Raw genomic sequence first — 26,796 nt, forward strand, 5'->3', positions numbered from 1 at the left:
AAGGGAGGGTACCCTTTTCTGAGCTGCAAAAGGACACTCTGATGTAATGAAGCCGTGGACCATACCCAGGTCTCTCATCAAGTACCTAAGTAATATGTATACAAGGAACCATGGCAAAGAGAGGCAAAGGCACCCTCCTTCCTTGTTACCTTTGGCCTTGGGCTTCAGACTCCAGTTGGAGAAGAGGACTGTACTGAGCTGAGCTGGAGGCCCAGGGGCAGCCTTTTTCCCCAAAGCTGTCAGAACTCAGCCTGGGTGGATGGAGACTTCTGCCCTCTTTCAGCTCTGCCAGTGCCATAGTTGAGTTTTAGGTCTGGAAACTAGCCAATCCCGCTAAAGAGAGTGAGCTGTACCCAGGGATTGATACTGGCCCTCCCTCCTAGGAAAGGTAGCTTCTTAGTGTCCCGGAATCCCACCAGTCAGTCAGATTAAAATCTCAGATTAAAATCGCTTGAGACCAGACTGCACAGGGTGAATTGGATCGTCAAAGTGAGGTACTCGTGAGCTTGCCAGGATGCTCATATTCTTTGCTTTGTGTTAAGAACACACAGATGAATGAAGCAGTTGTTACTGTTGTTAGGTACTGTCCATTCCAACTCATGGTGACCCCATCCACAACAGGTTCCATAGCGTTTTCACTGCCAATTTCTGGAAGTAGATTGCCAGATCATCTTTCTTCCTAGTCTGTCTTGGTCTGAAAGCTCCACTGGAACCTGTTCAGCATCATAGCAATATGCAAGCCCCCACTGACAGATGGTTGGTGGCAGTGTGTGAGGTGCCCTGGACAGAATTGGAACCCGGGTCTGCCACACGGAAGGGGAGAATTCTAGCACTGAACCACTACTGCCCTCTGATGAAGCAGTTAAAGGTGCAGTATCATGGCTCACTGTTAGCAAATAGAACTAAATAACTTCTTTAAAACATGTGTAGCTCCTGAGTGTAACTTTTTTTTTTTTTTTCCTTTCCCCTGAGAAAACTAAGGCTTAGCTCACTAGTGGTGGACAGGACAGCTTTGTACCTCTGCTCAGAGTCTCAGATTATCAGTCAGTTACAGGGTTTTTTTTTTTTTCTGTTTCTTTTTAAGCAAATATGTCTTTGCTGTAATATTTGCTTGCTGTTTTTTTGTTGTTGCCATCTCATCGATTCTGACTCCTGGTGACCCCACGTGTGTCAGAGTAGAACTGCTCCGTAGCGTTTTCAAGGCTGTGATCTTTCAGAAGCAGATCACCAGGCCTGTCTTCCAGGCACCTCTGGGTGGATTTGAACTGCCTACTTTTCAGCTAGTAGTCAAGCACCTAACCATTTGTACCACTCAGGGACTCCAGGCCTTGTTTTTGTTAGAGCGTCAACATTTAGAGCAACCTTGGCACCATCCTAGCTGGAGATAGCAGACACTGCGATGATCTTTTGGGCTCCTTTTGAACCATACGATTATATGAAAATGACATATGTATTCAGTAGTGGAAATGTGCCTTATTATTATTTAAAAATCATTTATTGTGTTTTTGGTGAAGGTTTACACAGCAGTCTAGGTTCCCACTCAACAGTTTCTATGCAAATTGTGCAGTGACATGGTTACATCCTTCATAGGGCATGAACATTCTCATCATGTCTCTTCTATTGCCATTCATCTGGTTTGGAAATGTGCCTTATTTTTAATGAGGCTTCTTTTTAGAACCCTTGTTTTTGAAAAAGGCAGCCTTAAAACATTAGATTTCAGTATAACAATTCTCTTGGGAGGGGGGAAATCCAAGGCATTATATTTTCATTGAACAATTCTGTGGGTAGAAAGATTGCCGTTTACTCATCTTGAATTTATTTGGTCCAGAAGAGTATTGAGTAGTTATTTCATTTTTTCTTGATCATTTTTGAGTCCCAGTGCCCAGAATAGTGCCTGACATATAATAACCCATTGCCATCAAGTCAACTCCGATTCTTAGCGACCCTGTAAGACAGAGTAGGACTGCCCCATGGGGTTTCCAAGACTGTAAACCCTTACAGAAACAGACAGCCACTTCTCCTGAGGAGCACCTGGTGGGTCGAACTGCCAGCCTTTCAGTTAGTGGCCGAGCGCTTAACCACTGTGCCTCCAGGGCTCCTTGACACGTAGTAAGTGCTCGGTAAATCTTGAGTGTTGAGTGAGTGAGTAAATATGAACTCAGAATTGTACTCTGGTTGTAGTTTTAAGTTAGTTGCAGACTTAGAGCTATTTCCTTGAACTTGTCTCCTATTTAGAAACCAAGACTGACAGGACAGCTGTTGAGACAAAGATGAAAAATGCTATGTGGAATAAATGGGTGAACACACTGTTTATAATAGCATTACATTTCTAAATATTCAAAGTTTTAATTTTAGTATGAAAATTTAATCAATCAGAGTTTTGGAGAAAGAAGGCTTGTCCTCTCTTTTTTCATACTCTTGCTACGTAAAAGAAATGAGTAGACTTTTTTGAGCACTGTTAACAGAAAACGTGCTTGTATTTAAACTTCAGCTCAGGAGAAGGATTTTTAATAAACTTGTGATTGGGTGAAGGCAAAGTTTTAATGAAATTTTCATTCTCATCTTAGTCTTGTAGGGGTTTTTTTCCTCCTGTAAAAACAGATGGGATGTGGGTTTATGATCAGATCATTCTGTAGGGGCATTTTATTGAATACCTAATTCCAGGAGAGATTTTCCCAGTAGCTGATATCCCAGAAGGAGTGCTTGGAAAACAATTACACCTGACTTGTTGAATCTGTTCACGCTTCTATTGTGTTAGCCTAATGTTTGGACTTTAAAACAGGGAGGTTTCAATGTTCCAGTTTTCTAGGTACGATAAGAGTTTTCTTAATAGCACCTACTCTTCATGTAGCTCATTACGTTTACCGAGATTATCGATGAGACAGTGTAATCTCACAAATAATCATAGAGTTTCTCAAAGTAGATATACAGATTCCACACAGATCCCATATCGGGAATCATATAGTTTCTCAAAACAGCATTGCCTCGCGTTAGCCAAGTTCCATTTTATTTAAGGCAGTGGGTGAAATTATGGGAGGAACTATTTACTGTATGACTCTGTAGGTGGAATATTCTTCGCTCACACAGGTATCTGTGATAATATTCTGGGAACATGCGTTTATAAGCTGATACCGGCTTCTAGAATGCAGGTTTGTTTGCTTTTTTAATTTCTCTATCATTTAAAGATGGAGATAAGAATGAGAAGTACATTTCTTTTCCATCGTGTTTAGATAAGGCCTTAGAGTAACTCGCTAGCAGTTAAAACAAAACAAAACAATTCTGTCTCATTCTCTAGCCTCTTGTCTTTTGCCTAATATGATTTATAAAATTGAAGTGTTGTTATTCTTAAAACAAGACCTGGGGGAAATGATTTTCCAACACCCTTAATACACGTGACAGTGGAACTTCATAAAACACGTTCTCTTAAGTGTTTTGTGCACTTTCTTGCAAACGACTATTAGCAAAATGGATTATTTAAGAGTAGAATGGTCCAAAAAAAGAAGAAAATGGTTTGTTTTTTTTTAATTAAAAAAAAATTTCCTCTTTGTCCACTTTTATTTCAGACTCCAGGAGAAAAAAGAGACCCACATAAGTAGCGAGACCTGTCTATATTTTACAGCCATCTCAGCGAGCTTGCATTCTCCATTCTTACAATAGTCTCCAGGCAGGTGAAGGGTGGAGTCCCAGCACAGTACTTGATGGGCAGAATTATTAAAACATTATTTTATTTTATTAATTTTGATGATGTGGTTGCAAATCTGACAGCAAGACATTGACCAATTCAATAGTTTCTACATATACAATCTAGTGACATTGATTACATTCTTTGAGTTGTGCAACCATTCTCACCCTACTTTTCTGAGTTGCTCCTCCCCATTAACATCAACTCACAGCCCTCTAAGGATTCTATCTAATTTCGAGTTGCTGTTGTCAGTCTGATCACATATAGATAGTTCTTAAAAGGGCATAATCAAGGCAGACATTTTTTACTGGTTAAGCTAAACTGTTGTTTGGTTTTAAAAAGACTTCAAGGGATATTTTGGTTTAAGGTTTAAAGATTATCTGAGGGCAGTAGTTTCAGGGGTTCATTCAACTTTCATGGCTCCAGGAAGTCTGGAATCCATGAGAATTTTAAATTCTGTACTACATTTTCCCCTCTTTGATCAGAATTCTTCTATAGAATCTTTGACCAAAACATTCAGTAATGGTAGCCAGGCACCATCCAGAAAATGGCCTCTTAATTCAAAAAAGTTGCTGTTAGAAATATTTCATTTTTCGAAGGGAAGATGCAGCCTAAATCATTTTACCCGTGTTTACTTTGCATAAATTTTTTAAGTGCTTACTAAAGGAATTGTAAAGATATTTATAAACACCCTTCTGTTTTGAAAACCAGGAAATCCCTGAAGCTAATATCCTAACATGTGATTTCTCAGTTTTGATGGAAAATTGGTCAGATCACAGGAAGTTTTTAAATTGCCAAAAAAAGCTTGATCTTTCAAATAACACTTTTGAGTTTATTGTATAGGTGTTTTAGTTTGCTTTCTTATACTTTGTACCCACAAGTGAAATTGCTTCCATTTGGTATATATTGTCTAGTGAAGGTTATAGATACTTCCAATAAAATATATACATGTCAGAAAACCAAGAAGGATAAGAAATAATTCTGAGTTTCCCCTTCCCTTTCTTCCAAGCAGTATTTTCACGCTAATAGTTTAAACATACACACATGCACTCACACACACACACAATATGCCAAGCCCTTTATGGAGTCCTGGTAGCATAGTGGTTAAGAGCTTGGCTGCTAACCAAAAGGCTGACAGTTCGAATCCACCAGCTGCTCCTTGGAAACCCTGTAGGGCAGTTCTCCTCTGCCCTGTTGGGTCGCTGAGTTGGAATTGATTCAATGGCAATGGGTTTGTTTTTTTTGTTTTTTGGTTTACGTACCTTAAAAATCCCATTTAACTCACAAAATTCCATCAGGTTGATATTACTCACGTTAACTGAAGAGTCTGAAGTCACAATTGCTAGTAGGAGGTGGAGGCAGGATTGTAATCCAGGTCCAAGTGTGAAGACTGTGGCTCGAGCTACCAGGCCATCCTTCTTCCAAATTGAGTGTAGCAAATGTCCACTGTGAATGGTTTTGAGCTACCGTTTATGTCTCTAAGTGTGTCATATTTTTTAAAAATCACGATGTAATACTTGGAGTCGTTTGAAGGGACCGTGTGCCTAGAAATTTCTCACTGGTTTCAGTGTGAGATAGTTTCCCAAAGCGTATGAGCTTTATTTAATTAGACATCCCTTTATCCCAGGTTAGTAGCTGAGATGGACATCTCTCTAATGTAAAATATGGAACAGGCCAGCCAGAGCCCGAGGCTGTCCCAGAGCCTGGTGACCCACCTGCAGCTCTGACCTGGCATCTGAGCTGCTCAGGCTGAAAAATGAGGCGTTATTCAGTGTGCTGGCTTTTTGTTGTTAATTGCTGTCGAGTCAGCTTCGATTCGTGGCTACCTTATGTGTAACAGAAGGCAATATTGCCCGGTCCTGTGCCATCTTCAGAATTGCTGGTATGTTCGAGCCTATTGTTGCAGCTGTTGTGCCAACCCATCTCATGGAGGGGTCCCTCTTTTTCACTGACCCTTTCCTTTACCAAGCATGATATCCTTTTTTAAAGGAGCATTTGGTTGTACATAATATGCCTGAAAGTCTTTTCCCCCTTCTCTCAAATGTTTTTCAGGGAAACTTGAATGTGGGTCTCCCAGGGTACATTCTAGTGGTCTCATTGTAGAAGATGATGTGAGCCTCCTTGCTGCAGCTCTGCGGATTCAGGTTTGCATGACACAGCTCTGAAGAATTTTGGGTTTAGAGCTTTGACTAGTATTTCCCAACAGTCTGGGGTTACTTTCTTTTTACCCGGCACAATGTTAAACATTTTACACTGTGAGAATTAAATCACAATAATCCTATAAGTACTGTTACACCCATTTGACAGATGAGGAAACTGAGACTTAGAAAAATTAGGCTCCTTGCCTGTGATCACACAAATATGGAGCCAAGGACCAAACCAGGGTCTGTGTAACAAGACTACCTCCAAAACTTAAAACAATAACATTCATTATCTCACAGTTTCTGTGGGCCAGAAATCGTCCTGGCTCAGGATCTCTCATGGGATTGAAATCAAGATGTCAGCTAGGGCTTGACTGGGGCCAGAAAGTCCACTTCCAAGAGGGCGCACTTAATGGCTGTTGGCATGTGGTATTTAAGTCCTCATTGGCTGTTGGTAGGCTGACTGGACCTCTCCAGAGGGCTGCTAACGACGTGACAGGTAACTTCCCCCACAACAAGTGATCCAAGACAGAGAGCAAGAAGGAGACCACAGGAGGTTTTATGACCTAGTCTCCACAGTCACACACTTACTTCCTTTTTCCTTGTTAGAAGCGAGTCATTAAGCTAGCTCCCATTCAAGGGAAAGGGGGGACCGTGCTCACCTCTTGAAGACAGGAGTGTTAAAGAGTTTGTGGACAGCTTTTCAGACCACGACCGTCCGTGTGGCCTGACGCCTGAGTTCTGCAGCTATCCACTAAATAAGCCGAGCGTTCTGGTGCTATTGGAGCGTGCGGTGCGAGTGACTGCTGGCCGTGGCATTAACCGGCAATAGAGAAACCTGAACGTCTCATTTCTATTACGACAGAGTTAAACAGAAGCAAGTTTTAATATATTTCTTTCTTATGTAAAAAGTCATAAACTTCGTTTATTTCAAAATGGGATCACATTTCTGGAAGGATTATATAATTCAGCTAAAGCCAAATTTTGTTTCCATTTATTTTGATTTCTTTTTTTTCTTATTTATAATGTATAGATATGTATATATATGTGTGTGTGTATATATATATAAATATCACTGTTTAATAAATTTAGTACTTTTCTACAACTGTAGAAGGCTTATACATTGTACTTGAAGTGGTGTTGCTGTTTGCCGGCTGGGCCTCGAATCCGGTCATTCATGCAGACTCATGTTTTCGTCCTTTGCCTTTTCTAAATGAGATGAAGAACCCACTCAGAATAATCTTCACCGTGTACTTGAAGCCATTAGTGAGCACTACTTAAACAATCTTAATAGTACATATATGTCACATTTTCCTTACTTAAAAAGAAAAAAACTATAAATCTAATTCCATGTGAATAAAATTATTCCTGATATTCACTTGGTTTGTCGTGCAGCTTCATAATCCTTTTCATGATACACCATCCCTGAAAACTGTTTTCCTGACTGAAATACATACTCTGTCAGTTTTTACCTCCGTGACTGAAGTTGTCCTTTCTCTTCTCTCTGAAGAACGTGGTCAGCAGTGGAAGGAGATGGCTTCGTGAACAGCAGTACACCAGGTGGAGGCTTCACTGTTTGAAACTTCAGCCTCTGTCACCTGTGCCAAGGTACCGCTGGTGATGTTTTTATACTGACGTCAGCTCCCTGACACGCCTTAGATGTCCAAAGTTATCTACTGGGTTGGGGGGACAACTTAAAAGCACTATGGTTTTGTTGCTAGATAATCTTCCCTAAGTGAATTGCTGCACCATTTGTTCTTCATACATCTTCCAAATTTAAACAGTAACGAACATGTATGTTTACCATATACTGTCAATTCTGCAAGGCATATTTTTTCATTTCTGAAATCTGGATGCATGTTACAGTCAATGATGTACCCTGTATTCCATGGCGCTCTTTTCTTCTGAGTGGTCCCTAAAATAACGGTGCCGTAGATTTGACAAATTACAGTGATGTGCTATTCAGAAAATGCTTTTCAGTGTTAGAAATGCCCAACACATGTCAGCTTGGTCTTAAGGACTATGTAGGTTTCTAACCTGTAAGTAAATGCCCAGCCAAACCCAACACCATTCCATGTGAGAACCGAGCACAGTTTTCTTCAAAATAGAGAAATATATGCTATCTGACTGGACAGTCTGTGATAGTCAAGATGGATATTTTCTCCAGAGTGCTGTTTGCCAACAATCAGCCATTAGAAACCCTAGAGAGCACAATTCTACCCTAATACACACGGGGTCACCTTGAAACCTAATCGAATTAATGGCAAGTGGTTTGGTTCTTATTTTAAACTACGTATTCTCTCTATATAAATTCGGAAATACAAACTGCAGGATGTAGTCTCAGCGTGTGATTTAGATAATCAATTAGTTATGATGTCTGAGCCAGAGAAATGCATTTTCTGGCCTCATAATCAGAATCCTCCCAGGCCACCCCGCCACAGTGAGGTGTCCCAGCCTTTCATCCAGGGCACCCCCAGGTGGTCCATATCAAGGAGATGAACCCCTCAGGAGTGACAAGTGTCTCACTTGATAACCAGTTGCTTTTTAGAACCGAGGCTTCAAACAGGCTCATCCTGGTTCGACCTCCTGCTGACAATCTGTTAAAAATTCTTCTGTGTACATAAGAATCACCCGGGGATCTTGTTAAAATGTAGATGCTGATTCAGTATATCTGGATGGAAAGGCAAATTCTCAGCAGAGGATCAAACTGGAATGAACTGGTTCGAAGCCCTGTTTAGAACTGACCTCTTTCCTTGGGCAGTAGGCTGAACACTCTGGTTTGATGATAACCCCCGGGCTAAGTGAAACCCTCCAGCTAGGTTTTCTCCCCTGAAATAAACATCTTAGTCGTCTTCTGTGTCCATTAATACATAAATACTAGTGAAGAATGTTACTCTTTGTGGCATTATCCATGTAGTTATGCAATCTGCTTAGTAAAATATCTCATTTTTTGAACTCATGCTGGTATAGGCCCTTAGCTTTAAAAAAATAAATAGATTCTGTTTACAGAGAACTAAAACAATGAAGATAGAGTCCGCCAATTTGTGTATCGAAGTGTTTATATAAATAAAAAAATTTTTTTTTTTTTTTTATAAAGCAAGATAAATTCTACTTGGGGAAAAGGTGCTTTGCTTGTTTGACCAAATTTGACTTCTAGAGCTGCTGGGGAAAGAAAAAGTAGGCTGAGTAATTTACAAATCGTTCCAAAAATCAAAATGATGTCACTGTGACTCTTTAACTACCGAAGAGAAAATCTTGGACACTTTTTAAGTTTAGACTGTTCAATTTAGGAGTTCGTAGGGAGAAAGAAACAGATAAAAGGTATAGCCAGAAAGGAAAAATGAAGTAAGAGTATAGAAAAGTAAACCAAACCTGCTGCTGTTGAGTTGATTCCAACTCATAGTGACCCTACAGGACAGAATAGAACTGTGCCATAGAGTTTCCAAGGCTTCTTTATAGAAGCAGGCTGTCGCATCTTTTTCCCCACTGAGCAGCTGGTGGGTTCGAACTGCCAACCTTCCAGTTAGCAGCTGAGTGCTTAACCACTGTGCCACCAGGGCTCCTCATAGAAAAGTAAAGTTTTGGGAGGAGGGGGGACTAGAGAGGACTGAGGGGAGGACCAGAGGAAAGAGAGTCATCCGGCTTGGAAGCAGTGAACTCAGCCCCACATCCCAGGCCCGAGGTATCTTCTCCCTGCTCCCTCAGGTGGCTTCTCCCACTCAGCTTTTCTAGTGTTTTTTGGAGAAGCCAGCACCTGAGGTTTGTTTACTGTTATCTCTGACATCAAGGTTAGATCACTGTAGGGTCATGGAGGAGTAAGTAAGGTAATATTAGAGCTGAGAGTGGGGGCATTGGTGGTTCAGTGGGAGAATTCTCATCTTCATGTGGGAGACCCGTGTTCAGCTCTGGCCAATGCACCTCACCCGCAGCCACCACCCATCTGCCAGTGGAGGCTTGTGTGTTGCTGTGATGCTGAACAGGCTTCGGCAGAGCTTCCAGACTAAGATGGACTAGTAAGAAAGAGCTGGCAATCTACTTCTGAAAATCAGACAGTGAGAACCCTATGGATCACCACGGTTTGATCCACAGCCAATCATAGGGACAGCTCAGGACTGGGCAGTGATTCGTTCCATTGCGCCTGGGGGTTGCTATGAGTCCGGGCTCACTCAGCACAGCTAGCAATAACAGCAGGTCTGAGGGATGATTTGTCAGCAATAAGATAAGAAAAAATAAGAGCGTGGGGGCTCTCTGCCCTTGGGGAGGGGGCTCTGCAGCCCACTGCAAAGGGACTGCTGTCCCACAAAGTAAGTCCTCCAGACTGAGTCTGGCCCTGCTGTCTTCTCTGGTGTGGAACCTTCCAGGGCAGTTCTGCTGCCTCCTCTTCCAGGCTGAAGGCTCTGGTCTGCCCTTGCTGCCCAGAGAGTAAGTGTGTGTTTCGATTCTCACTCTCACACAGATGGCCTGCCAGATGGATGGCCCGAACCCTGGTAAAAGAAATGATTGTGCACATGAGCCCCAAAAAGCACTCTCTGAAAAGTTCATGGGTACAGAGACTGATTTTCATAATCTGACTGCAGGATGAGCAGCGGGGTTCTCATCTTACCAGTAAAACAGAACAGTTCAATTATTTGCCCAGTGACACTCTGGAGCTACTAAAATTTTCTACAGCTAAAGTTGAGCTTGGAGCCCTAGGTCATTTTACCAACAGTTATGTAATTAAATATTATGAAATGTGATTTTGGACTTGAAATAGGAAAGAAAGAGGGAAAGTATGGACGCAGATAAAACGAAATAGCATTTCCACATTTTTGAATAGCCAAGAGACATATGTGGCTAGTCCAGTCGGAGAGCATTGTGCAATAACCCTTCTAGTCATGGTTAACCAACACAGCAATGACCCATATAAAGCAAGCATTTTGCTCGATGGTGGAGTTACATTTGCAGGAGGCCTTTGGACATGTTGTGATATACAGTTACCCTCACTTTGTGGCATAGGTGTTATCACTGCACCCACATCACATGCCCCATGAATTCTAGGACCTTTGTGAATTTTTCTGGGTGGTTTTTCTAAAATGATGTGTTGTTTTCACACGCACGTTAATCATTAGCAGTTGTGCTTAAGACTGCTTGGGAGAAAGGACCCTGTACAGAGCAATTGTGTTCATTTAGTTGTTGGCATGGTTTATGGTTGTTTTTCACTTCAGCATCGACCACCGAAGCTGAGAAGACTCTTCCATCTTCTGTGTTTTCCCCCCAGTGATATCGAGATTTCAAGAAGACAGACTCCAAAAGCTGTGGATGTTCTTGCCAAGGAGATAGGATTGCTTGCAGATGAAATTGAAATCTATGGCAAAAGCAAAGCCAAAGTATGTTTGTCTGTGCTGGAAAGGTTAAAAGATCAAGCAGATGGAAAATACGTCTTAGTTGCGGGGTAAGCCAACTTTTAAAACTATTTTGCAAAGGAGACATGTTTAGAAAACTCTCTTTCCCATTTACGTCTGTCTTCAGTCCCCTCAAATCCGTCCTCTGCTCACATTTGACTGTACCGCGTCCCTTGCACTTGGCATCCCTTCATTAACGTGAGGCAGGTTTTTCTTTTTAGTGCCAAACTAATTTGTCTCCATCACAAAATACAAAGTGTAACAAGCAGCTCATCGTTTGTTTCTCATAATGTGTTGTGGTCACTGCTGCTCCCACACCTTTGAATTTTCATGACAAAAAAGCAAAATGAGAATTGAAAGTAAAATATTTTGAACTGCTTAGTTTTTTTATGTGTTCTATTTTGAATATTCCAGTGGAAAATGCACATATAATGGCGTGAGGCTTATCCTTCTTTGTTAATGTTTCTTGTTGATGTTTCTCATATATATAGTCACGTTACAAAGATTCGTTTCTCTTTTTTTTTTTTGAATATTCCAGTGGAAAATGCACAGATAATGGCGTGAGGCTTATCCTTCTTTGTTAATGTTTCTTGTTGATGTTTCTCATATATATAGTCACGTTACAAAGATTCGTTTCTCTTTTCTTACATTTTAGCACTAGCGGTGGGCCATTTTCACTTGTGTTCGTCATTTTATAAAGTGTTTTATAAAAGACATGTTCATAGTTTTTGTGAAAATGAGTGTTTGTTTTCTCTCCCCCCAGCCCCTGCCTTTTTAAAAACTACACCCAAGCACAAGGTTCTTATTAGTTGAAACGATGATAGGAAACAAGGGATTTCAAATATTTATTCAGTGTGACCTGAGGGAACATCAAGAAACCATATAAATTCCTTTGTTGTCTTGAACTTTCATTGCATTGACTATTACTTATGATATATGAGCCAAGGTTTAAGACGCAAAAATGTGTTTGTTAGGCAGAGATTTGTTATAACTGGATTTGACTTTAATAGTTAACTTAGTTTTTTACATATTTAATAATTCATGTGTTGTCGTTGGGCACTGTCGAGTTGATTCCAACTCATCGTGACCCTCTGCGACAGAGTAGAGCTGCCCCATAGGGTTTCCTAGGCTGTAATTTTTACGAGAGCAGATCACCAGATCTTCTGTGGAGTTGCTGGGGGGGTTCAAACCACCAACCTTTCGGTTAGCATCTGAGCACTTAACCATGGCACCATTTTGCCCATAACTGCTCGTCATTAGAGCATGGGTTAAATAAATTATGGAGAACTGCCCCATAGGGTTTCCAAGGCTGTAATCTTTACAGACGCAGACTGCCACATTGTTCTCCCACAGAGCAGCTGGTGGGTTTGAACCACCGACCTTTCAGTTCACAGCTGAGCACCTTAACCACTGTGCCACCAGGGTTCCCTAATTATTAATATAAGTGCTTTATTATTTTTTATTTATTTTTCTGGTATTAAAAATAATACATAGTCATTGTAAAATTATTTTAAAAAATAAAAAAATATGAACAAGAAAGTCTAAGTCATCCCAAATCCTACCACGCAGAGGAAAGGACTGTTAACGTCGTGAAGACTGTCTTGACACTGACCCGGTCTTGCTTAAATGAGATCGTACTAAATGTGCTCTTCTGTAAACTACTTGTTTATCCAACAATGTGCGTATCCCCACTGAGTATAGACATCTGTAGTATCGATTTTTCACAACTATATAACATTTCATTGTTTGCCATCAGCAATTCTTAAATATGTGCGAGAGGGGCGGGCTCTGGGAGGCAGGAGTAAAAAATGCCTGTGAAGAGGGTGGATTCCAGATCACACATCTGTCTGGCACCTCCAGCCCCACGTGGAGAAGCGCTGCTGTGGCTCAGCCACTGATAAAAACCAGTCTGTGGAGTCGGCTCTGACTCGTGGTGACCCCACGTGTGTCAGAGCAGAGCTGAGCTCCCCAGGGTTTTCAGTGGCCGGTTTTTCAGAGGTAGATCACCAGGCCTTTCTTCTGAGGTGTTTCTGGGTGGACTAGAACCTGCAACCTTTGGGTTGGCAGCCAAGCGCTTTAACCATTTGCACCAACCAGGGACTTCCAGCTGCTGATACTAGAGCTTATTTTTAATTCTTCAGGTGTACTGAGACAGAAAAATGGTTTGCAAGTATGATATGGATGTTCCATAATTTATTTAACCCGTGCTCTAATGACGAGCATTTAAATCAGTTCCAATTTTGGGCCATTATAAACACTACTAAAATTAACCTTGGGCATGCGTATTTGTGCATGGTTCAGCTGTCTCTTTAGGAAAAATGCCTACAGGTGAGTTCAACTATTTAAAACTATAAAGATAAAAAGCAAAAAATATCACCTATAATCTCACCTCTCTAATGGTATAATTTCATATTCCCTCCTCCTCCATTTTTGTAAGAGGGATGAACAGCCAGGATCTTGTTCATCTGGTAGCTGTGGTTTCAAGGAGGTTTATACAGAGGTGACTTGGAAGAAAGACCTGGCCTTTCTTTTGAAAAATCAGCCATTGAAAACCCTGTGGAGCACTTATACTCTGACACACACAGGGTCTCCATGAACCAGAATCAACTCAGTGGCAACTGGCTGGTTCTGGTATACTTTGCCGTGGCACTCGGTGGCCTGTCACTAAAAACTTCTTCCTCAGGCTCAGGACCACCTCAATTGGATTCTGAGTCCCTTGCCTGGTCTTGAGTCCATGTGACTGAGCTGTGGGAAAGCTCCTTGCTGATTGATTGATACTGGCCCCACCTGCAGACACCTTCTGGCCCTCTGAAAAGAGCCGGCCAGTCGTGGGGGTCCCAGTGTTTGGAGGACACAATTTAGTCAGTGCTGCTTTCCTGAACAGAATCGAACTTTTCGCCCGTTTGCAATGATTAAATAGACTCTTGAACATTAAGAACTTTAAAAAGCAAACTTAGCATCTTATCCATAATCTTCTTCCCTCTTTTTAGGCTTTAGACTGTCTTGTTAAGTGGGTCACTGATTTCCTCACCTGTTCGAGGTCAACAGATCATGAAAACTCAGAAAAATGTGCTTTAGAAAGGAGGAATCAAGGAGCCATTTTTCTTATCTATTGGCTCGTTTGCTTAGTTTCGTGATTGTCAATATTGGCAATAAACACACAAATCTACACCGGGCGCTGCCCTTTAGTGGGAACACAGAATTGATACTGTGAAAACAAAAGCTCTGATGATGTTGTTATCAAGTTCCGCACTCGAAAGGAACCTCGGTGGCACAGTGGTTAAGTGCTCGGCTGCTAACCGAAAGGTCGGCACTTTGAACTACCCAGTGGCTTAGTGGAAGAGAGACCCAGTAATCTGCTCCCGTAAAGACTACAGTGTGGAAAATCCTATGGGGCAGTTCTTCTCTGTCACATGGGGTCGCTGTGAGTCAGAACCGATAGCGGCACCCAACAACAACAAAGCACAAAGCTTTGACAATGTAGTTATCAGCTTCCTAACTTGAAGTCATATTTGGCCTCCAGCCGTGTGCCAGAGGATGGCTAACATGGGATCACAGCCAGACGTCCATCTGTACCCGGTAGAACATTCTCCCACACTCTTCCTCTGCTGGCGTTAATATGTGTAAGTGAACTGAAGGAGGCATGCTGTCATGTTGTAGATAACAGGCAGAAATCAGACTCAAGCTCTCAGGTGCGGGTTTAACCCTCAGACAGCCACGATTCTCTTTCTGAATGTGTGGTGTAAGTTCCCTTACCTAACAAAGACCTTTGAAAGAATAAAAATTAAATTGTGGGCTTTTTACTAGCATTGATAAAGAAAGCTGTGAGGGCTGGATTTTGATATATATCTGTGGCAAAACTTGAAGGGTTTTAGAAAGTATATACCGCACTGCCTTCTATAAGGAAAGTATAAACTTTTTTTTGCCCCCAGCACAAATGATGTATTTTTTTTAAGTGTGTAAGCTGCCTTCAGAAACCCAGTTGGCTTAGTCGTTAAGAATTACAGCTGCTAACCAAAAGGTTGGCAGTTCGAATCCACCAGGCACTCCTTGGAAGCTCTATGGGGCAGCACTGCTCTGTCCTTTAGGGTCAGTATGAGTCAGAGTGGACGCGACAGCAGCAGATTTGGTCTTTTTTTGGAAGCTGCCTTCAGTATTGAATCTTTGATAGCTGGGTGCTTGAGGCCAGTTTAGAACACAGACAATCATTTATAATCTAAAGTGATAAATCAATTCAAAATAAGAATCACCTCCATGTTTTTATTTTTGATCCAGTCAGCCACAGAAAAGTGGTATTCTTAAGCCATTATTCGCACCGTTGGAAACTTCTGTAGAAATATAAATGATCGCTTCTGAACGTTTTTTATTCTGAAAATAGTATTGGTTTATTGTATAAAATTTAGACCATAAAGAAAAACAAAAGGAGAAAAACAAAATCCTTCATTACCTAGAGTGTTAAAAATTTTTATATTTCCTTCCAGGATTTTATTTCTGCTTCCATCCTTTTTACACATTTGAGATCGTACTCTAAATACTATTTCACGTCCTGCTTATTTTTCTGAACACCGTAACATAAATCTTTTCCCATGCTTTAGAAGAATTCAAAGACACTAGTAAGTTTTCAATAAATCTAAATAACAATACATGTGTTATTGTACATTTTGAATTTATGTATAAATGTGATTTAAGTATAATCAACAGTAGGATTAAAATATAAAACAATGGGATTTTTAAAAATCTTGTACCATTAATAACCTAAATGCAGAACAGATTAATTCTTTTTAAAAAGCCGTTCTTTAAACTTAAGGTTTTCTTATTCAGTCAGAATCATCTGTATTTCATCAGCTACACTTCTCATGGTATTTACACCTACACATCACTTTATTTGCTTTGCCTGACAAAATGAAAAGTACTGGGAATTGTTCAGGGAAATACGCCAAAAGAATCTTAGGGGCTCTTGAGTTTTACATATTTTCCTAGTTACACTAATGAAAAGGAATTTTGTTTGAGAACTCAGCTCTGCGTGCAGCTGTGGGTATTTGAACGGGCACATGATATGCCCCGTGCACCCAGGATGGGTCTCCATCCTGCCCTTACAGCTTTCCGTGCAGAAGCTTCTAGAATCTCTCTGAACACCTTAGACAGAGCTGTTAAGAAGAAGCCTAAAGTGGTCTGTGAATTGAATGAATTCCATGTTAAAAGAAAATTAAAATCATTTGAGTCCCAGTTTGGTTTAGTCTGTAGAGTGCTGAATACCTGGTTTGATTTTTTTTAAATGTTTCCACCCATTAATTTGAGACGGTGTAAAAATAACTTTAAAAGACTTTTTGCCTTCCTGCCTTGGGTAACTGTTTAAGTATCTGTGAGTTTTTCTTTTATTTATAGTACTTGCAGAATAGAACAAATGTATTTAGAAGAAACTCCTCCAGACAGCGCCTTTAAACTATGTATCTTAGTAACATGTAATGGAAACCCAAACCCAGTGGCCTATAGCATTTTTTGTTAGATAATAAAATGTGTAAAAAAAAATTAAATAACCTTCCAAATCATGAGGATGCCTAGAAGTGAATGATATACTCAACTCTTTACTAAAGAATGTTCCACTGTGGGGATTTGGACCAAGTGCATATATATTAAAACTTAATACTTTTAGGCAACACACTATAGTGGTTGTCATGTTTGTAAAAGGACTTAGAAGGAGAATTCCATAGAGACATTTTCAAATAAATTCATTTTACAGTTATTAGTCCCCCACCTCTTCCCAAACAACACAACATAGATCCTGTATTTAAATTAATTAAGATTGGGGAGCTGAATGAATTAGATAAAATTTTGGTGCTTTCTAATATATTCTAATATATTATGTAGGCAAATATTGAAAGTAGGTGTCATGTCCAGTTTTTCTGAATAGATGAATGGTTTTCATACAGAAAATGGTTTATTTTTCTTTTGGTGTATTTGAAAGCATTTTACATTTTACATTTACATCATTACATCATTAAGATTTCAAAATTTTATCTGCACAATCCAATTCCTTGCTGCCCTTTTTGATTTTATATATATGTGGTGTTGTCAGGAGCCATCGAGTCGGGTACACAACAACCCTGTGTACATCAGAAACACTGCCTGGTCTTGTACCATTCTCACAGTCGTTGTCATGCTTGAACCCATTGTTGCAGCCACTGTGTCAGTCCATCTCGATGAGGGTCTTCTTCTTTCCTGCTCCTCTACTTTACCAAGCGTGATGTACTTCCCCAGGGACTGATCCCTCTTGATAACACGTCTAAAGTTTGTGAGACAAAGTCTTGCAGTCCTTGCTTCTAAGGAGCATTCCGGCTGCATTTCTTTCAAGACAGATTTCTTCATTTTATATATGTATAAAACCAAAACCAAACCCATTGCCATCGAGTCAATTCTGACTCATAGCAACCCTATAGGACAGAGTAGAACTGCCCCCATAGGGTTTCCGAGGAGCGGCTGGTGAATTCAAACTGCCTGCCTTTTGGTTAGCAGCCAGATGTTTAACCAGGGCACGCTAGGTCCCCATGTATGTTATACGTATACATACACACACATATATGTTCATTCTCATTTTACTTTATTTTACATCGTTACAATATTTCACTCACACATTTCAGCATTGGAACACCATGAAAGTAAAGCTCCATTTGTGTTTTTTTAAGTCCATCAGTTTTTTAAATTCAAGATGAGTTTTTTATTCTGGTCATTGAAAAATTCCCCAGTGTTCCTTTTTGAACATTAACCAGTAAAACCAGATGTAAGTATTTTTAATAGTGCCAAGTACACTTTGATAAGTCCCAAAGATTTATTCCAAAAATGAAATAAATGTGGGATTTCTAAGCCGGACAGGGCTGAGACTGGTAGCATGCCTCTTCTCCGTGCTGTTAGAGCGTGTAGTTTGGAGCTCACAGTCACACCCATGGTTGATAGCAACAAAGCTGTTCAACAAGAGTCTGCATTTGGAGAACAGTTTTACTACTTCTCTCTGCGTTTGCAATCTTCTTGACCTTTGATTAAATGGTAAACTTCCTACTGAATGTGTCCAAATTGTCAGCGAGTACTTGAATACATTTTTACTGTAGTTTACAATAAATAATAGTGGCCTTAGAAAAGAAGCTATTCTGTTGTCAACCATTTTTCTTGTCCTTGCCCTGGACAGGTGACTAGGAATGTAAGAAGAGTGGGTACCGTCCTTCACCTAAGCAAACTCACAGCCTGGTCGGAGAGAAGGCCAAGTCAGAAAGCTGTTACCATGCCCTCTGATAAGTTATATGATAAACAGATCATATACCAGGGAGGGAGCAGATAAATCTGCTCAGGGAAGTTGAGAAAGGCAATGAGGAAAAAAAAAAAAAATCAATCCCATTTCCATAAATTATAAACTCTTACAGAAAAAGAAATTAGGTTAACATGATGCTGGTTCTTTTGTAAGTCAACTTGATAATTTGGAATCAGAGGTAAGGGCCCTGGGAGGAAAAATAAATGAAATTTTGATACCAAATGCAAGAATGAGGTAAAATCAAGTTTTTATTATAGCTCTCTTTTTATTGCGCCTAATAAATACTTCCTACTTTCAGATTCTCCTGAATTGTATTAGTTGGCCAAAAGCTAAACAGGGCTGTGTTTCTAATTAAGACTTGGCTGGGAGCTGAAGTTTGAGGAGGTCACCTCTGGGCGTGTCTGCTTTTGGCTTTCTACAGCAGCTAGCTCGCATATCCTTGGGAATGGAAATATAAGTCACACGGTCTAAGGAAATGGCTTATTTCTTTGCAAACAGTGACGACTTCACAGATTTAAATGTTCAGTACTGCACTTAAATCCACTGTGTTTGGTACATTTCCTTTATAGGCTTTTGTCAGATTGTGATGCCTGTGGCCTCTTGACTGCTTTGTTCACGTTCTATGTCAGAAGGTAGAAAGTTGACTAAAAGCATGTAAAGTGTAAAGACCATGTAACTATTTGAGTCTGTGTCGACCCCACACCGTAACTTGCCATTTAGATCAATGCAGATCAATGCAGGGGTGGCTGTTGCGCCAGGGTCATGTGGCATGAGGAGGTGGAGGTTATTTCATCAAGCAGTGGTCAGACTGGCTCACCAGTGACCAGTTCACCAGCGGCCTCCTTGCTGCTGATTCTGGTGAACGCTCGTCTGTCCTCTCCTCCCTTCAGACCTCTGCACCCTTTGGCTCTGCAGACCCTCCCTTCATCCTGAAACTTCCCTTCCTTCCCTGGCATCTCCGTCACACCCACCTCCTTCTCGGGGCTTCTCCTACTTTACACCGCTTCTTGCTGGTTTCCTGTTGGTATCTCTTCTCCTGATGACTTCATTGAAAGAAAATGTTCCTCACAACAGAGAACCCCTGAGGGAGCAGGAAAGCAGTGGGATGCAGACCCCAAATTTTCATGAGAAGACCAGACTTAATGGTCTGACTGAGACTAGAAGGTCCCCGGAGGCCATGGTCCCCAGACCTTCTGTTAGCCCAAGATAGGGACCATTCCCAAACCCAACTCTTCAGACAGGGATTGGACTGGACTATAGGTAGAAAATTATACTGGTGAGGAGTGAGCTTCTTGGCCCAAGTAGACACATGAGACTCTGTGGGCAGCTCCTGTCCAGAGGGGACATGAGAAGACAGAGGGGGTCAGAAGCGGGCCGAGTGGACATGGAAATAGGGAGTGGAGGGGAGTGTGCTGTCTCCTTAGGGGGTGGGCAACTAGGAGTATATAGCAAGGTATATAAAAATTTTTGTATGAGAGACCGACTTGATTTGTAAACTTTCGCTTGAAGCATAATGAAAATTAAAAAAAAAAAAAGAACATGTTCCTCACCCATTCTGTCCTTCTCCTTTTTCTCTGTCTAGTCTCCCAGACTGCTCTTACTCACTCCCCTGCTTTAAATTGCTAATTAGAGCAAATGATTTCCATGCATAGAAATAACCTAGTGAAGTCAAACCTGGGTTCAGTTCCCAGCTCAACTACTTGTTAGTTATGTAACCTTGGGCAATGAGCCCCGGTGGTGCACTGGTTAAAGCTATTGATGACTAACCAAAAGGTCAGCAGTTGGAAACCACCAGAGGCTACTTGGGAGAAAGATGTGGCAGTCTGCTTCCGAAGAAATCTACAGCCTTGGAAATTCTATGGGGTCACTGAGTCAAAATCTGCGTTTGGTTTTGGTTGGACCTTGGGCAAGTTACTTAAATGCTGAGCCTCAGTTTCTTCATCGATCAAATAGGAATAACAATAATTGGCCCAATAAATATAAAGCACAACGCCTAGCATATTTACTACCTCTACTGCACCCTCAATTTTTCCTGGCTGACTTTTATTCATTTGTCAGTTCTCAGCTTAGATATCACTTCCTCCAAGAAGCCTTCCCTGATGTTTTTAGATCTATTTACATCTTTCTATGTACTGTCAGAATGCTAATTGTCCTATTACCCCAGTCCTAGTGTTTATCACATTTGTTGTAATTGCTGATTTATTTGTCTGTATCTCCCATCAGCTGTAAGCTCTGGGAGGGCAGAGACAGAGTCTGACTTGATCATCATTGTGTCCCCAGGGCCTAGCACAGTGCCTGCCATGTACTAGGTTCCCAGTGGATATCTGCTAAACAAATGAGCGTGTGTGTTACAGAGATGGCCTGAGATAGTTGGGGATGATGACATAGCTAAGGCATCACATCACTGGGTTTGGTAGGTCTGAAAGCTATTATCCGTTTCATTGTGATCAAGTATCCTAGACAACCTGACTCACACCATCTAACTCATAGAAGACCAGACTATAAACTCAAAGTGACAACTTTTTAAAGTTGTAACAATGGTTTTTATACTCAATTTTATGGGCCCTTCTTATTATACTGTTATGTTATGAACATGAGAATATTTGGCTTAGTAGGGAGTGGTAGTCAACAATAAGCTCCTAAGGCAGAGGTTGGCTCCTTACTGTGCTGATGGGCTTTGGACTTAATCTTTTCAAATATTTGAAGGGTTGCTGTATGGTAAGGGATTAGGCTTAGTGTGTGTATAACTCCAAGAGAAGGGAAGCTACAAGAATGCAGATATCTCCTTTTAGAACAAAGAACCTCCTAACTGAAAAGGCTGTCTGGAAATGAATGCGAATGATGAAAGGTAATGAGCTCCTGAGGGCAGTGGTGGTTCAGTGGTAGAATTCCGGCCTTCCATGCAGGAGACCCAGGTTTGATTCCCAGCCAGTGCACCTCATGCATAGCCACCACCCCATCCATCAGTGGAGGCTTGTGTGTTGCTGTGCTGCTGAACAGGTTTCAGCAGAGCTTCCAGACTAAGATAGGCCGAAGAAAGGCCTGGTGCTCTGCTTATGAAAATCAACCAATGAAAGCCCTATGGATCACAGAGGTCTGATCTACAAAAAACATGGAGATGGCGCAGGACCATTCTAAGAATGTGGTAAGCATAGATTAGGGCCTACTTGAGGGCAGCCAACAACAATGAGCTCCTCCCCTGGTCTCTGTTCAAATACGCTGCGACAAGCACTGGGCAGGGATATAGCTGGGAGATGGATGTGTGGTGGCTTGAGGATCTGTGTCCACATTATGCCCACAGTAAATGGCTCTAGAAGAATGCTAATTTGCCCATCAGTAAGAAGCAACATCAGTTTAATAATTTAAACCATTTTGGTAGATGAGTATGCCATTTCTTGACGTTGATAGTGTTATTGGCATCACTGACCAAATAACTTTTCCTCTTTTGGTTTCATGGTAAATGTGTGTCTCTGTTTTGACTTTAGCTTAGGAATGGCCTGTCTGATGGGGTAGACCCTAATGGTCTAAGAAAATTGAGTTTTTTGTGTGGATTTTGGAATAGTATGTTCTCTACCAGTACCCTCTGATTTGGTTTTAGTACCTTAGGTTGGTTTTGAATGGGTTATCCAAAATAGCCCCCCATTCCAAAATCTACTGAATAATTCAGTTTTCTTGGACCATTATGGTCTACCCACAGCAGGCAGGCAATTCTTAAGCTAGGTGGAGCAAATAGTTTGCCCTGGACTGCTAACCTAAAGGTTGGCGGCTCAGACCTGCCTAGTGATACCGTGGAAGGTAGGCGTAGAGATCTGGTTTTGTTAAGATTACAGCCAAGAAAACTATGGAGAAGTTCTACGCTGTAACACACTGGGTCGCCGTGACTCAGTCAACTTGATGGCAACAACAACAACATCACGAAACTTTATTAAATTTATGTTTCTGTTCTTCAAATCAGGATCACACCCACCCCTCTTGGCGAAGGGAAAAGCACGGTTACGATTGGGCTTGTTCAGGCTCTGACTGCACACCTCAATGTCAACTCCTTCGCCTGCCTGAGGCAGCCTTCTCAAGGACCAACGTTTGGAGTCAAAGGTACTTTATAAGACAGCAAGTCTATTTTTCAGAGCAAAATTTGGGGGAGGAAGTTTTAAAAGCAACACCAACAGATAGGGAGTGAAAGCTGTTTAGAGGCACTGGTACACATCTTCCTGCAGGCACCCTCTCCTGCACACACAGTGCATGGCATTTGTCCCAAGTTGATCCTCCCAGGCAGGAAGAGGAGCAGAGGGAGCTGCGTGGGGGTTCAGTGACGGCCTCAGGAAGTTCCACTCCACGGCTGGTGGGAACAGTGACTGGGCTTTTTGCACAGGACTCCCGCCTTAGCTGAAGCTTCTGTTTTGTCCCTACTTTCTTTGCCAAGCTACTTTGAAACTCTGCCATTCATATTGGTGTTGTCTCATTCCAGCCATGGTAAAAAGCCCTTCCATTTAAACAGAGATCCTTTAGGTTGGGTCCACAGTCTTGTTCTTCAGCATTGATGTGTGGGGCCTTAGAACTTCTCTAGAGACGTGGCTGTGGACCAAGAGTCAGAATGAAATTCTTCTTGGCTGCAGTTAGGTGATATATGGGACCTTCATGCTCATTAGTCTTCCTTCATTGATTTATTACCATGAAATCATTCTTTAGCTCACAGTACAATAGTATTTATTGCTACAATTACTGTTTGTTCTTGGCATGTCATGTTTTTTAACAGTATTATATTTATATTACTATTATAAATATTAATAACTTCTAGCTCATTAAGTACTGATAACTCTTAGAATATCATACATTATGTAGTGGGATGAACACTCGGCTTGAAGTGAGAAGGCCAAGGTTTTCTTCATGGCTGTATCTCTTACTGCTGTGTGACCTTTAGCCAATCACAACCTCTCTGAGCTGCATCTGTGAAAGGGAGGCTTATAATGCCAGCCTCACTGGTTGTTGTAGGATCAGATGAGATAGCACATAAAGAACAGGGTAAACTGTAAAATGATATGCATGTAGAAGGCATCATTATTGTTTTAGGAAAGAGAAGTTTGGGTGTTTTCCCATTTTTTTTTAATAGTGGTGAATATATACGTAACAAGTCATTTGCCATGTCAACATTCTTCACATGTACAAGTCAGTGACATTACTTATGTTTATTATGTTGTTCAACCATTACCATTATCCATTTCCAGATTTTCCCATCACCCTTAACAGAAGCTCAGTGTCCCCTAAGCAACAAATCCCCCTACAACAATGTTCATTGCAGCACCATTCACAGTAGTCAAAAAGTAGAAGCAGCCTAAATGCCTGTCAACAGATGAGTGGATAAAGAAAATGTGGTATATATATACGATGGCGCCCTGGCGGCGCAGTGGTTAAGAACTACGGCTCCTAACCAAAAGGTCTGCAGTTCGAATCCACCAAGCCACACTTTGAAAACCCAATGGGGCAGTTCTACTCTGTCCTATAGGGTCGCTATGAGTCAGAATTGACTTGTCGGCAGTGAGTATACATACAGTGGAGTATTACTCAGCCGTAAAGAGAAATGGAGCCCTAGTACGTGCTATGACATGCGTGGGCCTTGAAAACGTTACACTGAGTGAAATAAGCCAGACACAGAAAGACAAATATTGTGTGATTCCACGTATATGAAATATCTAGGGGAGGCAAGTGTATGGTGGGCAAATGGAGAAGGAAAATCTTCTTCATATAATATCCTGAGTGTCTTGAGGGATAAATAGCGTGGCAAACCTTACACATTATTATGTCAAATACATTGAAGTTTATGATATGTTAGTGTGAGGTGTTTATCAGGTAGATTGCAGTTGGCCTTTTTAATGCTTAAATGTATGTACAGTTTAGATGAAGGTAGCCACACAGATCTGACAAAAGTAATAAAATGACCTCATATCGTGATATGTTTTGAAGTGATGACAGTTGTTATTTTTACCTTTTTTTCAAAACCAAGAAACAGAAATCCTTAAATTGCAGAGATGAGCATAGTATGAACACGCTATTTTTTCTCCTGCTCTGCTTTGACAGAAACAGTTTTATTTCACCTTAAGTGTATGTGCCTCCCTGTTGGGTTTAGGGAGCTGTGTCCCTAGGGCTGTGTCTGTCCTGTGTAGCTGTTCTTGGTGACTCATTTCAAATGCTGCCTGCTCTGTTGTTTAGGAGGCGCTGCAGGCGGCGGGTATGCCCAGGTCATTCCCATGGAGGAGGTAAGACCTCAAAGAGATGTATGTCATGTGTGACTTTTTCCTTCCTGAAACCCTTTGTGCGCTCATAAACACAGGCCTGCCATCCTTTATCCACAAGTCCAAATTCCTAAAGGTTCTAAAAACCAAAATTATTTGTATAACTCATTTGATGGCAAAACCTGACAGTTAACTGCTAAAAGCTATTTTTGGATTTTGTGATGCCACTTGGGGTGAATAATCACGTATTTTTCTGCAGAAATATTGTTTTCGAGTAATGGGTGCTGACCTACACTGTGCTGGGGGTGTTTTATAAATACACACACACACACACCACATTGCCTGCCTAAATTTCCCAAAATTCTGAATCCCAAAGCCCATGTGACCTCAAGCGTTCTGGATAAGAGGTTGTAGTCTGGTATTTCCATCTGTCATCAGTTATACTGCCAAGCTTAGGAAGACCTGGACTCGACTCTGAATGAAGACTCCAAAATAAAGTACTTGCACAGAAAAATGGGCAAAAAGAGCCGATGATCTCTGTTCTAATTTCTCCAGGAACTCATACATCCTCCGTGACCACTGCCTTGTCCCCTGTACCTAACCAGCTACCTGCTGTCATCGCTTCTACTCTCTGCATCTGCCTCGTAGTTCAAGTCCTGAGAAATCTTCCTAAAACCCAAGTCTAAGCAGGCCACCTCCCGGTATCAAGTGTTCCAGTCGTTACCGCCCTTCCCCAGCCCGTGAGGCATGTGAGGTCCTCGTGCGCTGCCCCTGCCATCTCTCCACTCTCACTTTCTTTCAGGTCTCGTGTATCCCGCCTCCACCATGTCACCCACCTTGCAGATTCCTGCCCTGTTGGCTGTTGATTCCAAGCCTTTTCACATGTCTACAACGTTCTTCCCTTTCTTTCCCACCCTTCCTCCCAGCTAATGCTTCTGTGTTTATTCTACCCCACAAATTCCCCTCATACTCTGGGTTTACCTCAGCCTGGTTCAGTCGGCTGTGGTGAGTTAGAGGGAGCCTGCTAGAGAGCCCTCTCTTGGGCTCACAGGCCCCAGCTGTTAGCAGAGTGCCAGTGTTTATTAGGAGCTCGCTTGCGAGTATTTGTTGACTTTGTTGAAGGAATAGGAGAGGTCTTAACCTATAGAAGCTTGGAACAGGAGAGGTAAAAGGAAAATTTGGATAATCTTCAAGTATCCAGGGTGGGAAGAAATACAGCCAGGAAGCTCCTTAGAAGCAAGGATGGCAAGACTACGTCTCATTTACTTTGGACATGTTGCCAGGAAGGACCAGTCCCTGTAGAAGGACATCATGCTTGGTAAAGTGGAAGGTCAGCAAAAAAGTGGAAAACCCTCAATGAGATGGACCAACACAGTGGTTGCAACAGTGGACTCAAGCATAACAACAATTTTGAGAACGGCACAGGACCGGGCAGTGTTTCATTCTGTTGTATGTAGGGTTGCTATGTCTCAGCACCTAACAACAACAACAATCCCAGGTGGAGGTGAGAAGGGAGAGTAGGCCCAGGCATTGCTGCAAAGAGTAATATCTAAAGGAGGAAGAGTAACACTCATAAGCCAGGGAGGTCCAGAGCCAGGAGGCCAGGTTGGCAATGGAGTAGTACAAGGAACATGCCCAGGGGAATGGCTCAGGACTTAGCTGGCAATGTTGAAATGGCATTGGTGTCCAGTTGTTATATAGCATCAGCTGTGTGGCTTGGGTTTGGGTGAACTTTCTTATGGTATTTGAGTGGACCAAACATAACAAGGCAATTTGCTTTTTGACAGCAGAGGTACGTCTATCTTCATCTCAGTATTCTCAGCTCTTAACACAGTGCCTGACGCTTAGTAGACATTTGCTGACTGAGTGCCGTGAACGTACACTACTTAACAGAAGAAATTTAATTAGAAAGTAATCACATGTAAAAACGTGAGTATAGATTTCCAGATGGACTGAGGAATTTAAAGTGAAAATACTAAGATCGGAGGATAAGAAGGAGCCAGCCATATGAAGACTAGGGAAGCATTCCAGGCAGTGGGAACCGCTTGTGAAAAAGCCCTGGGGC

The 26,796-nt window shown here is 41.6% G+C and overlaps 1 protein-coding gene across 11 annotated transcripts in view; it reads left to right on the forward strand.

The window, feature by feature from the left end:
• MTHFD1L (methylenetetrahydrofolate dehydrogenase (NADP+ dependent) 1 like) overlaps positions 1-26,796 on the forward strand; it is a 254,772-nt gene that overhangs the window by 78,453 nt on the left and 149,523 nt on the right. For all 11 annotated transcript variants that reach the window (XR_010323111.1, XM_023548014.2, XM_023547905.2 and 8 more), the window contains exons 9-13: positions 5,735-5,826; positions 7,334-7,431; positions 11,081-11,254; positions 22,460-22,596; positions 24,709-24,755. Coding sequence is in view for 10 of the 11 variants with exons in the window: in XM_023548014.2 (XP_023403782.1) it covers positions 5,735-5,826; positions 7,334-7,431; positions 11,081-11,254; positions 22,460-22,596; positions 24,709-24,755 (548 nt within the window). In the remaining variant the exon portion in view is untranslated. The remainder of the gene's footprint in view (positions 1-5,734; positions 5,827-7,333; positions 7,432-11,080; positions 11,255-22,459; positions 22,597-24,708; positions 24,756-26,796) is intronic.

Source organism: Loxodonta africana, chromosome 1, assembly GCF_030014295.1.
Source record: "Loxodonta africana isolate mLoxAfr1 chromosome 1, mLoxAfr1.hap2, whole genome shotgun sequence".
NCBI lineage: Eukaryota > Metazoa > Chordata > Mammalia > Proboscidea > Elephantidae > Loxodonta > Loxodonta africana.